General features: G+C 49.5%; 1 protein-coding gene across 1 annotated transcript; it reads left to right on the top strand.

The window, feature by feature from the left end:
- Window positions 1-10,943: 10,943 nt before the first annotated feature.
- Window positions 10,944-12,394, top strand: LOC147958344 (uncharacterized). Its single transcript, XM_087538129.1, has 4 exons — window positions 10,944-11,059; window positions 11,144-11,221; window positions 11,325-11,994; window positions 12,134-12,394. The coding sequence occupies exons 1-4, from the start codon at window positions 10,944-10,946 to the stop codon at window positions 12,392-12,394; spliced, it is 1,125 nt and encodes a 374-aa protein (XP_087394255.1).
- Window positions 12,395-13,761: the final 1,367 nt, after the last annotated feature.

Genomic DNA, 13,761 nt, shown 5'->3' with positions numbered 1-13,761 from the left:
CTGAAGTCCATGGCAGCCCTCACGGCAATCATGACCCGCTTTTGCGTGGGTGAAGATAGCTAGCTAGCCCATAGCAATAACAATACAAGCGAACCTCGCACCTCTGAAGCCAGAAATAGCAATGGAAAGCCTCGACGAAACAGACACAAGCGTCGAAGCAACGATAACAATACTGATGACACAGTGGTCAACGCCGGATTCAGTGGCTCCAAGCCCGGTCAGCGGAAGAAGACATATAAAAGGAGAAATTCCGACTCTTCCAGCCTGGACCGCATACTCGATCGTCTATGTCAGATCCATGGCACCCCTGATAAACCAGCCAATCATACCCACCGGAGTTGTTGCGTCTTCAAACAGGCCGGCAAGTTAAATGCCAAAGATAAGGAGAAGGGGACGCAAAGAGAGAATGCCAACGAGGAGCCCCGTCCACCGAACACAGGGGGACAGAAGAAGTTTCCCCCTCGGGTCAAAACGGTGAACATGATATACGCTACACATATCCCCAAGAGGGAGCGCAAGCGTGCACTCGGGGACGTTTATGCGATAGAGCCAGTCGCCCCAAAATTCAACCCATGGTCGTCCTGCCTGACCACGTTTGACCACAGGGACCATCCGACCAGTATCCGTCATGGCAGTTCAGCCGCACTAGTTCTCGACCCAATAATTGATGGATTCCACCTCACACGGGTCCTCATGGACGGTGGCAACAGCCTCAACCTGCTCTATCAAGATACAGTGCGCAAAATGGTCATCAATCTGTCAAGAATCAAGCCCAGAAAAACTACCTTTAAATGAGTAATACTAGGTGTAGAGGCCCGCTGCACAGGATCAATTACATTGGAAGTCGTCTTCGGATCTCCGGACAACTTCCGAAGCGAAGACTTGATCTTCGATATCGTCCCCTTCCGCAGTGGCTATCACGCACTGCTTGGATGAACTGCGTTTGCTCGATTCAATGCGGTGCCGCACTATGCTTATCTCAAGCTCAAGATGACCAGACCACGCAGTGTCATAACAGTTAATGGAAACACGAAGCGCTCCCTCCGTACCGAGGACCACACCGCGGCCCTGGCAGTGGAAGTACAGAGCGGACTTTTAAGGCAGAACTTCAATTCAGTGGCCAAGTTCCCGGACACTGTCAAACGAGTCCGGACTACTCTGCAGCATAACAATCTGGCTCGTCACGAGTTAGACTAGCAATTCGACCTCCGTCTCAGTCCCGACCAAGTGGCGGCATACGTACCGCGCGTACATAATTACGCACTAAAAATACCATGGGCAGAGACGAAGGCATAACCAGACTGTGGTCCACAATACGGCTAGACCTTCCCGGGACACACATACTTTTACTTTTCTTTTTATCCTTTTCAGGTTTCTTTTCACAGGCCCCTCTCGACGGCTTGATAATCGGTCCTTTCGAAGGACGGATATACCAAGGTGAAAAGTAGCACAGACGTGTGGGGGAATCTCTAGATGTTCTTCTTAACAATCATTCTACCTGTTTTCAAGACCCATACGCAGCTCCCCCTTGGTCTTGGCATGTTAAATAGCCAATGTTGCTTATCACACTATTTGTACGAATACGCTTTGACGTATTAATCAAAATTATAATGGAAGCAGTTTGCGGCCCAACTTATGTGGCACTAGCTTACTACTTCACTTTATTTCGCTATTCTTATCGATTGCATCCGTACACTTTGGTACGTTGTAGTTCGCCAGGGGCTTTATTGCGCTCCATACTACGGCAACAAATCCGAACACTTTTACAATATAGTTTGGCCCCCGAATTTAGCATTATATGCATCGGCTCCGAATCATGTCTTTGGTCAATAGTTGGGTTGCCCGGCTCCTGTGCTTACTACCTTACGTTCCACTCTATCGGCTAAGGTAGTAAAGGGAGAACTACTGTGATTGTGTCCTGGATTATCCAGATGAGCACCTCAGTAGAGAAAGCCGAAAACTAACTTTCATGATGCGGCGTGAGCCGGTCAGCTCCTGGGAGGTTAAAAATCTTTTGCGGTTTTTTCCGCATTATGCGATGAATCGGCCTTCATCCGATCAGGTGTATACAGCACCCTAGTCCAGATTAAATACTAACTAGGGGTTGTGCCTACATTTTTATTGTCAAACTCCTATGGCTAAGTGAGGGTGATAAAGCCACATAGTCCGATAGCCTAGTTCGTTGCAGTAAACACCTCCTTCAAGGACCAAATTCTTGGATCAAGAGTGTTTAGATTCCATCCCGAACACCCCCGTACTACCTACGTGGGGGCTGAAGCCGATGACTGGCCAACTCTCAGATTTAATAAAAACGGCCGCATAGGAGGAATTTTTTTAAAATAAAAAGCATTATATTACATAATGGTTTTGTTTCATCATACAAGACAAGATAACATGAATGTATTCATTCGAAGATAATGTCTTTTGAACTCTGGCCCTCTACAATGCGGGGCCCCTTGAGGACATCATAAAAATATCGCTCCGGCGTGCGGTGCTCCCTGCCAGCGGGCGGTCCCTCGGTCGCGAGCTTGACGGCGTCCATCTTCACCCACTGTACCTTGACACGGGCGAAGGCCATCCGCGCACCCACGACACAGACTGACCGCTTGATGATGTCAAGCCGTGGGCAGGCATCGACCAGCCGCTTCACGAGGCCGAAGTAGTTGCTGGGGATGACTTCGGCAGGCCACAGCCGGATTATTAAATCCTTCATGGCTAGTTCGGCCACCCTATGCAGTTCGACCAGCTATTTTAGTTGATCGCTAAAGGGCACCGGATGTTCTGGCGTAAGGTACTGCGACCAGAACAGATTCTCCGTCGAGCTCCCCTCTTTGTCTCGGAAGAACTCTGCAGCATCAGTAACACTACATGGTAAATCTGCAAAAGCCCCTGAAGAACTCCAAATCCGGGTCAGTAAGAGGAACCTTTTCTTCACATACTTGCTCTGCATAATAAAGGCCTTACCCGCCGTGATTTCTCTGGCCTCCTGGATTTCCTGGAGGGCGCCCTAGGCTTCAATTCGGGCATCGTGTGTGCTTTGGCCAGCCTTGGCGAGTTCGATCTCTTGATCTGCAATATTGCGCTCCAAGGATTCACATTTCTTCACGGTGTCCTGGAGCTCCTGCTGGACCTCACCAACTCTGGCCTTGTGTTTTTCACGGGCGGCTTCCTCCTCTGCCACTTTCTTTTTGGCCTCGGACAGCGCCTTCTTGAGGGCTTCCACCTCGGTCGTCGCTCCTAGCAAATATCATGGCATTACGGTCAGTGCAAATCACTCATCCTTTCCGGATATAAAAGGACATTACATACCTTGCTTGTCTTCTAGCTGCTTTTTTACACGGCCGAGCTCTTCCTCAGCCCGCTCCAGACTCTGCTTTAGTCCGGAGACCTCAGCAACGTGAGAGGTCGCAGCCAGCAACGACGCCTGCTTATTCACATAAGACATTTTTGGTTAGTCTCCTGCGAAAATGACTTGATCCTCTGTCTGGCATTTCTTTCCGAGCACCAGACAGAGTCTCGGGAGCTACTATCTATACTATGACGTTCTTATTATTGCGTCGCTTACCTCAAAACCTGTTAGAAGGCTTGTGTAGACTTCAGTCAGTCCGCTCTTTGCTGACTGAATCCTCTCAACCACCGTAGCCATGAGGGTACAGTGTTCCTCAACAATGGAAAGCACTTCGCAGCGCTTCCAGTAGAGAATCCGGTGCCGCTAGATGGACAGAGGCCACCGGTGGAATCGGTGCACCTCCTTCTTTTGAAGGAGGCTGCTTGCCGGATTCCTGAGCCATATAGGTCTCCGGGATCGTATTCGGCTGGGGGCCGAATTGGATATGGCCCCCATCGCCAATCTCCATGGGGATCTGCTCCCCTATGTGTCTGGCGTCCGAGGTATCATCCTCTGGCGCCACCGTGACGGCCTCCTGTGCCTCCCCCTGGGCCGGGAGGGTCCTTCGGGACAGCACTTCAGTGTCCTTCGTAGCCTTGGGTAAGGAGGCCGCCGGGAGGGACCCGCTGTCCATCACCTTCGAATCCAGAGAATTTCCCGAAGATGAGGATCGCTCGAGGTCGGAACGAGCCGGACTGCAAGTGCATGATTTAACCTATTAAAATTATGAAGTAAATAGGCTGGGTATTTGTGTGCGTCTTCGAGTACTTACGATTCGGCCAGGGGCTTATCCTTGGGGCGCCACTCGGAGCTGCTATCAATCTCCCACGTGGAGTTGTCTGCGGCGGAGGCCTTCCCCTTCTTGGACTCCTCTGCCTCCAGATGCGTGGAGGCCGCCCTTTTCTTCCTCCCCCAGGGGGAGAATTGCTTTCATCCTCTTTCTCGTCGTCGGTGGCGGGAGGGGAGTGGGTTTCGGCGTCTTCGGACGTCATGTCTGAAGTGCCCTTATGGCGGAGACCACCTCTGGTCCCCTTGGCCTTCTTCTTGGACTTCTTCTCCGGCGCTTGATAGGGCGTCGGAACTAGCATCTTTGTCAGAAGCGGGATAGCTGGTTCTTCGGGCAGCGGAGCCGGACACTAAATTCGCTCCGCCTTCTTTGTCCAGCCCTGAAAAAACAAATAGGGAAGTTTAGACATCTTCCTTGAATATGCAAGTAAAGGATACACCTTGAAATACAGAAAACTTACCGCACTTGCGGGATGGGCCAGGTCGTGCCCGTGGTCCTCGGTCATCGCCGGCCACGTATCGTTGGCCTTGAAGAGCGCCTTCCAAATGTCTTCGTGTGTAGTGCCGAAGAACTGTTGCAAGGTCTGGTGCTTGGCCGGATCGAACTCCCACAAGTGGCAAGTCCGGCTTTGGCACGGCAGGATCCAGCGAGCGAGCATCACCTGGATCACATTGACAAGCTTGACATTCTTGTCCACCATGCGCTTGATGCGCGTCTGAAGTGCTGTCAGCTCGTCCGACAAAGACCAGTCCAGGCCCTTCTCTAGCCAGGAGGTGAGCCGCATCGGGGCGCCGGACTGGAATTCAGGAGCCGCGGCCCAAGTGGCGTCGCGAGGCTCTGTGACGTAGAACCACTGTTGTTTCCACCCTTTGATGGTCTCCACGAAGGTACCTTTGGGCCATGTGACGTTGGGCAGCTTGCTCACCATGGCGCCTCCGCACTCTGCGTGTTGGCCATCCACCACCTTCGGCTTCACATTGAAGATCTTCAACCATAGTCCGAAGTGGGGTGGGATATGGAGGAAGGCCTCGCACACGACAATAAATGCCGAGATATTGAGGAAGGAGTGGGGGGGCAGATTGTGGAAATCCAGCCCGTAGTAGAACATGGGTCCGTGAACGAATGGGTGGAGAGGAAATCCCAGCCTGCAGACGAAGTGGGGGATGAACACGACCTCTCGTGGGGCTCCGGAGTAGGGACGATCTGTCCCTTGGCCGGAAGCCGGTGGGCGATTTCCTTGGCTAAATACCCGGCCTCCCGGAGCCTGGTGATGTCCTTCTCCTTGACGGAGGAAACCATCCACTTGCCTTGTGCTCCGGATCCGGACATGGCTGGAGTGCTTCTTTGAGGCAGAAAGGATGGAAGCTTGGGCGCTGGAGCTCGAGAATGGATGGACAGAGAGAAGGAAGGCGTGGGTGAAAGAGATGAATCTTTATCCCTTTATAAAGGCAGTGAATATCAAGCGCCTCCCCACTCTCCTTAAAACTCGCCTATTCCCCAAGGATCGTGCAGACAACACGGTTGGATTACTCACGCCCGTATTGATGAGGATCCTGCAATAAGGGGACACGATCTCCGCTTTGACAAGACATGCCAATAAAACCGCATCTTGAAACATGGAGAGGGAGGCTCAAAAATGGTTCAAAATAATGATCGGGCTGTGATGTGATGTCACGCTACAAAAGTTGTCAATGGACTCATAAAATATTACTCTCTGCGTATGTGTGTGGTACTCGTTTTGCAGAGCCGGACATGTTTTCTATGTTCGAAGCCTATTTTGGAGTATTCGGAGGAGGAACCCACCTTGCAATGCCGAAGACAAATCTGCGCGCCGGACACCTTGTCATTGAAGCCTGGTTCAGGGGCTACTGAGGGAGTCCTGGATTAAGGGGTCCTCGGGCGTCCGACCTGTTGGACATGGGCTAGACTGATGGGCCGTGAAGATACAAGACAGAAGACTCTCTCCCGTGTCCGGATGGGACTCACCTTGGCATGGATGGCAAGCCTGGCATTCAGATATGAAGATTCCTTTCTCTGTAACCGACTTTGTACAACCCTAGCCCCCTCCCGTGTCTATATAAACCGGAGGGTTTAGTCCGTAGAGGCAATCATAATCATACATGCTAGACTTCTAGGGTTTTAGCCATTATGATCTCGTGGTAGATCAACTCTTGTAACCGTCATACTCATTAATATCAATCAAGCAGGACGTAGGGTATTACCTCCATCAAGAGGGCCCGAACCTGGGTAAAACTTCGTGTCCCTTGTCTCATGTTACCATCGACCTTAGACGCATAGTTCAGGACCCCCTACCCGAGATCCGCCGGTATTGACACCGACAGTCGTCGCTCCCCAACCGGAGCCGGCCTGACCTCTTCGATGACACCCGGAAAGTCTTCATGCAAATGCCCCTGCCGCAGTTGTTGTCGTTGAACCCTTGGATAGATCTAAAGCACTTGACACCAAATTTCACCACATGACGAGAAATCCTAATCTCACCGCTCTAAGGTGCCGGCATAAATCTACGTGGAACTCTATCTACTATGTTCAGGAGAGCGAACTCGAGGAGGATTGGAGCCCAAAAGATAAACTCAAAGAAAAAAGCGCTGCCATATGCCCGAGCGCCGCACCTGCGAGGACTAAAAAACCCTAAGCTAAACTACTAGCCGGATTGAAGGCACCAGGATCACAGTCCTCGCCATCGGCCCCCAGAGCGGCAGGCGATGGGGAGGCGAATCCACGGGCTAGCCAATGAAGTTTGGAGGGAAGAGTTTATCCTAACCGCCTAGGGTTAGGGAGGAAAAGGACAGGAAGTCTGTGGAGAGGATAATGCACAAAACACTATCTCCTAGAACATTTATGAAAAAACTAAAAATGAAAAACAAGAATGTGAGGAAAAAAGAAAGGGAAACAAAAATTCTAGAACATTTTTTAAATGCATGTTGGACATTTTATGAATGCACGTGGCTTGTTGCCACACTCTTGTATCCCTCTCAAATTGCTAATGATATGGTAATCTATAAACTTGGGGATGATGGGTTTGAAATTATTTTGATAGTGAAGATGATGTGTTTAAAAATATATTAGCAATAAAATAACCTTATGTTTACCCTCTTGCCTGTGGTAATGAGTTTGATACAAGAAATGAATATGAACTTTGTAGACCTCCTAGCCCTTGCATGGAAGATAAAACTTATTATTGTGAGAATACACCTCCTAGTTATGATGATTACATTCTTATTGAAAATGGGTTTGGAGATGTCATGGTGAAAAAAGGATGCATTGGATTGCATGGGAAAAGATGTGTACTATGAAGTGTGAAGGTGGGATGGGTTTTTGAGAATTTGAGGCTTTCAACCAAGCTCTTCTGGTAAAGTAAGCATGGAGGATTCTTCAATTTCTAGCCTTTCTATGTGCTCATGTATTGAAGGTTGGATATTTTTGAGAGGGAAACATAATGAATGCAACATGTCCCAATAGCGTCTCCTTTACTTCCAAAAGCAACATGCGCAAATGGGACTTGTTGCGAGAAGGTGCAGTATGAAAGATTGGTGATGGAAATAGCATCAATGTCCATCACGACAATTGGATACCCCATAATGGAATCCTTAGGCCACTAGGCGAGGACCACATGTCGGGCATTAGTCGCGTGAGTGACCTCCTGAATATTCATGGGATAGCTTGGACAGGGTGAAAGTGGAGTGTATGTTCTCCCCGGATGATGCACAAGATGTTTTACACATTCCAATTGGTGGCATAGATATGGACAACTATGTTGCTTGGAACTATGCCAAGAGTGGGCAATTTACGGTGGGATCAATAAAACATTTACGCGTGTCTATGAAGTGAGCTAGGACCAGACGACTGAAGTCCTCTTCGATAGTTTTGGAGCACAAGGGACGACTCGAATTATGTGATACGGGTGCACTGAATAAATGGAGGATCGATCATGCACATCGGAAAATAAAGGTAGTAGTGTTTTGTTTTGCGTATGGCTGCGAAGAACGATCATGCACATGTTCTGGCCGACCCTCATTTGGTGCTTTTGAAAGATCATGCGCTCGAAAATGGAAGCTCCAATGGCGACCCCACCGACTTCTGTTTGCTCTCAGGGTGTGTCGCGAAGCTGGATGCTGCCATGCCTAGGTGACTCAAGTCCACAGGAAAGAGGTAATATTGTCTATGGCCTTTACTGTTTGTGTCTGCGGCAGGAACGAGATGCATATTACCGAGCTGCATGCTATTGTGAACTCCGTCGCCGCCTTCCTAGAGGAATGGCAGGCTGTCCAACAGATTCGTTCAAGGTTTCCATCAAGACCCTGATTGAGCGCTGGCTCCCGCCAGAGTATGGGGTGGAAGAAGGACAATGTTTTTTCTTTTGAGAAAGTATGCTTGCATTCAAATCATGAAATAATACAAAGTTCTTGACCCATACGAACAAACCCTAACACACGCACGAAGAACCAGAAAAACAGAGAGCGTCCTAAAACAACTGGTCAAGCACGAAGATCTCGGAGCTCTATGTCATCATTCCCGAACCTTGTGAGAAGACGTCTGCAATACAAAAATCAGCAACCAGACCCAAGCAAGTCATCATCTTCACCCATGGCATAATCACTGCCGCGTTGCTCCCCTTTTCTTTGCACGGCACCGAAAAGACAAGGACACACATGTGCATCCAGCACGCCTGCATCAACCTTCGCCATTTGTAGCTTTGAGTACAGCTATATGTGTCCGTTCCAGATGGAAGAGAACTATCCGGCGCTACGTCCGGGCCAACCGCTCGGGCAAAGCAAGACATTCCTCCAGCGGAACCACAAAGTAAGAGGAGGAACATCGACGAAAAATCATACCGGTGAGGAGGAAGAAGAATCTCCTTCTCCACACAACCACCTCCCATCCGAGGACCCAACCGGCCAGTGCTGCTCGACCTCCAGACACCCATAGCCCGCGACCTCAACGACATCCGGGGATCCTCCACCCCGCTAGCCCCCGGTCGAAGACAAGAGCTTCGCCTCACCGTGAACAGAGCCCGGGGATACTTGTTCAGACGCGCCGCCACCGCAACAGCCTCGGCGACGTCTCCCTCAACTCTAACCCTACCGCGAACCCATCCCACGCTCAGATCCGAGGTTCCCCCTCCCTCCTGCTGCCGGAGCGGCCGGCGAAGAGAGAGAGAGAGAGAGAGAGAGAGAACCAGCGGCAGTGCCGGCGGCACGCAAAGGACAGCCCCGCTCGCCTCCTTTCCACATGTGCAGGCGATCTGCTATTTCCGGGACAAGCGGTTATGTTGTGATTCGTCGAAGGCCAATGCTGATGGTACGCCGTGCAAGGTTGAGGAAAAGGGTGGTTGTGGCGTGGTTCTGTGCCATCGCGATGGAGCGTTCCGTGGTGGTGCGTGGCATCCCTCCCTACCTCTAACCCAGAGCTTATGGAGATTTTGGCGTGCCGGCATGTTGTTGGCTAGCATTGGAGATGGACGTGCCAAAGCTGACTGCTGAGTTTTTTTTTTCTTTTTTGCGAAAGCTGACTGCCGAGCTTGATTGCAAAGGGTTTGTAAGCATCCTGAAAGATCATGACCAAAATCTCTATGCAGTTGGGCTGATCATCGAAGAAGCTAAACAGTTACTTAGCTCTTTCCAGGTTTTAGGGTTGGGAGTGCCTAGAACTCATTTAGATGAGATATAATTTGGTCTCATTGAGGTGGAAAATAAAATAGATAGAGAAGGAGTACCAACCCACGTCAGCACACACTTATCTTATAGCATCACATCCAATGGCTATAAAAATGAATGAGACATAATTAGAACTCAGCTAGATGAGTTCTAGCAAAACCGTTTAGGGTTTGCTGGGTGCGGGGCTCTGCTAACAGATCCACGCACATTGTAGCCAAGGAAGGCGTTTGCAATGAACTTTGCCAAGTCCGGTTTCATGTCCCTCCGGACTGTAATCTGAACGTTGTATCGTGGTAATTCCCAATTTTATTTATTGAATATAGATAGCCAAATATTGATCAAGAAAACGCCATGGAACTTGCCCTCACGCGTCACGTTCGCATGGCACTTCTCGCTCGCGCTCACACTGACGCGCACGCCACCACTACCGGGTACGAACCACGTAGCTGCGCCAGGCACACACACACACATCGATCAACCCACCGAAATGGATCGATCAAAGCGCCCATCATAAAGCGCCGCACAACGAGTTTACTGCGCCATGCATGCGCGCGTGCGTGTAAATGTAGAGAGGCAGCAGTTACTACTCACTATTTACTCTTTTTCTGCGTCACCTAATGATGATGATGATGGCCCAATCGAAGGCGTTTCACCTCATCATCACTGCGATCTTATTTTTTCCTCTTTCTTTTTGAGAAAACACCATCACTACGATCGCCGCCACGTATGCATGGATCGATGAGAGCTTTGGAAACCCACCACTATGCCGAATTAACCAAGGCAAATTAAGGACGCATGGCCAATCAATATCGGTTAGCACTAGATCCACCAAATCCACGCAGTTACTGCCCCTCAAGCCCCTTTCCCATCATCCATGCATGCATGCGTTCCTATTGTATCTCTTCCATCTGCCGTACAAATGGATGCATGCTGCTGCTTCCTGCAGCCTGTATATATAGGCCGCCGGGCGCACTGCTCAGCATCGACCCATCTCTCTCGTCCAGACAGCGACAAGTACGTGGTGATCTCTGTACATATTGTGTTGCTCTTTTCATCGATCGTCAGCCGCTCTGCCTTCCGATCGAGTTGCTCCATGGAGATGCAGCAGTACTTCGGCGGCTGCGGCGATGGCGATGCTGACTGGTTCCATCAGCTCGCCTTGCTCCCGCCTTTGCCGGTCTCTTCGTCTCTGCCGCCTCTCCCCATGAGGTCAGTTCAGCGCGTCCTGCAAGTTTCGCCCCATGAGCTCTATTTAGCGCGACATAGAGTCTGATTTAGCATTCTCGTCACCAGCGAGGGCAGCTGCTTACCCATGGCCGCCGCCGCCCCAACGCTTCCTCTTGGGGATTGCTCATCAGCTCTCATGATTAGGTGATGATCGATCGGTTCCCTCGATGTAATTATGCTAAAAAGCCTATGGTTGCTTGAAATATGATTGACACGGCTGATCGATTGGCATGGTTTGATTGATCAGGCCGGAAGAACAGATGGGCTGCCTGCAGATGATACCTCCACAGGCTGTTGCCGATGATGAGTACAGCAGCTACGCCACCAACAATGTCGACGTCCTCCCGCCGTTTCCTGCAGGTCTCGATGATCCCACGGCAGGCCTCGACGACGCGCTGCTCATGGAGTCCTTCAGAGACATCGACCTGGATGAGTTCGCCGACGCCGTCGGCCCCAAGATTAAGACCGAGCCTCTCGACGACGCCATGGTGCCGGCGGATCACGATTTCGCGGCGCAAGTGCAACAGGCGCGCCCCGTGGTGATCATGAACCAGCAGCAGCTGAATGCACCACACGGCGTGCGCCTGCTCAATGATCCCGACGACGATGACTCAGCTGTCGTCGCCGGGGGCTATGAGGCGGCGGCCGTTGGGTGCGCTGAGCAGAAGCAGGTGAGGCCGGCGCCACGTCGTGTGCGGAAGAGCAGCGGTGGGTCACGCCCTGCCGCCGGTGGGAAAAGCCTCGATCACATAGGGTTTGAGGAGCTGCGTACGTATTTCTACATGCCTATCACCAAGGCGGCGCGGGAGATGAACGTCGGTCTCACCGTGCTCAAGAAGCGCTGCCGTGAGCTCGGTGTCGCCCGTTGGCCTCACCGGAAGATGAAGAGCCTCAGGTCTCTCATCCTCAACATCCAGGTACGTACGTGCACACATATCGGTACAACACCACATTTGAAATGTCGCACACCGCATGTTAGCTATTCCCTCCATTCCAATTTGAACTAAAATCACCACAAGAATTATGGAACAACGGGTAATAGAAAATTGCGCGCAGGAGATGGGGAAGGGCGCCACGTCGCCGGCGGCGGTGCAAGGGGAGCTGGAGGCGCTTGAGAGGTATTGTGCCATAATGGAGGAGAACCCGGCGATCGAGCTGACGGAGCAGACCAAGAAGCTGAGGCAGGCCTGCTTTAAGGAGAACTACAAGAGGAGGAGAGCGGCGGCCTCCGTCAACTTGCTCGAGCATTGCTACAACGACTTGGGCAGTCATGAGCAGCAGATGCCATTGCCACAGATGGGTTTCTTTGGATTCTAAAGGGACAGGAATTCACATTAACAGTATATATACTTGGGGCAACAACTGAAAAAGTAAATAAATAACCCACTGAAACGATCATAAATGATCGATGGGTATCCGGCCGGTGTTAAACAGATGAATGACGTCGACGCATGCATGGGAGGTGCCGCTTATTTTTGCGTCATTTACGAGATGCAAACATTTCTCTATACAAGATGCAAACATTTCTCTATGAATTGAGTGGCTCGTGCAATTGCGTGGGCTGCATCTTTACTTTTTACAAATATACTCTCCTTAACCTGTCGTTGATGATTATTCAATTGTTTATCTTACTCTTTTGAGTTGATTCCTTATCTTACTTTATTATTCTTATACTGTCATCCCAAAGTTTTATTTTATTTAATATATTCTACAATCAAATTTTTTTGCTGTAATGTCATTAGCACGCACACCGATCCAAGTAATTTCCTAAGTAAATAGTATATTGTGTCATGTATCTGTTCGGTATTATGTTTGATCGTGAACATAATTAATTTGATTTAAAATAAACACAAACTTCACAATGACTAATGTTCATAGTATGAACGTTCCATGAAGGGTTCTGAGCTAATCTTACCACACTCCCTCTGTAGTGCTAGACATATCCTTTCAGTGACGGTTAATATGGGACGGATGGAGTACTTAAGCATGTTAGTGTCACTGAAAAAAAAGATAAAACCACAGCCATATTTGCCTATAACTCAAATAGGGCACCTACGATCTAACCATGGCACATAGGCTCTCGTGTTCTATAAAAGACCAAGAAAAACTACCATCTCTAATTCGAAAAGTAAATCATTTAGGATTGGCACACTCTTCAAAATGTTACTTTGGCAAACATGTCACTCCCTCCGTCACGGTTTAGAAGGCACAGTTAAATTTACGTGCGTTTCCATAATAGACAAAGTTTAGGGCGCATTGCATTTATTTCTAGTATCTAATTAATACTCTCATATATTATTTCTATATGCATGCGTAGTGTGAATGCTATTTTTTAGCCCATCCCACAACCAATAGATAACCCCCTAGGTCCTAGAGAATTTCCAAGCGCGCCTTCTAAACCGTGACGGAGGAAGTACTTAATATACAAATAACTCTACATTCCAAAAATAATTCTACGAACACACATCACTGGTACTCCCTCCGTAGGGTGTGCGCGTAGTTTTAGGTCATCGGTTTGACTAACTAAATATGAGTTATATGTCACCAAAAGTATATCATTAGATTCTTAAGTGGATATAGTTTCTAAACATATATATTTTCATCAAATATAATACATATTTAGCTAGTTAAATTGTCAACCTAGAACGACGAGCATGTCTTATAAACCGAGACAGAGGAAGTAG

This window comes from Triticum urartu, chromosome 7A (genome assembly GCF_056163025.1).
Source record: "Triticum urartu cultivar PI428250 chromosome 7A, HENAU_Tu73, whole genome shotgun sequence".
Classification (NCBI taxonomy): Eukaryota; Viridiplantae; Streptophyta; class Magnoliopsida; order Poales; family Poaceae; genus Triticum; species Triticum urartu.
Note: the sequence above shows the minus strand (reverse complement) of the source record. Positions and strands in the feature narration are given on the sequence as shown.

What these genes read in the sequence shown, in the direction of transcription:
- LOC147958344 (XM_087538129.1), top strand. Translation starts at nt 10,944, where the DNA reads ATGGAGATGCAGCAGTACTTCGGCGGCTGCGGCGATGGCGATGCTGAC. An exon ending in CTGCCGCCTCTCCCCATGAG is followed by an intron (nt 11,060 to 11,143) that starts GTCAGTTCAGCG and finishes TCTCGTCACCAG; the next exon opens with CGAGGGCAGCTGCTTACCCA. An exon ending in TCATCAGCTCTCATGATTAG is followed by an intron (nt 11,222 to 11,324) that starts GTGATGATCGAT and finishes TTGATTGATCAG; the next exon opens with GCCGGAAGAACAGATGGGCT.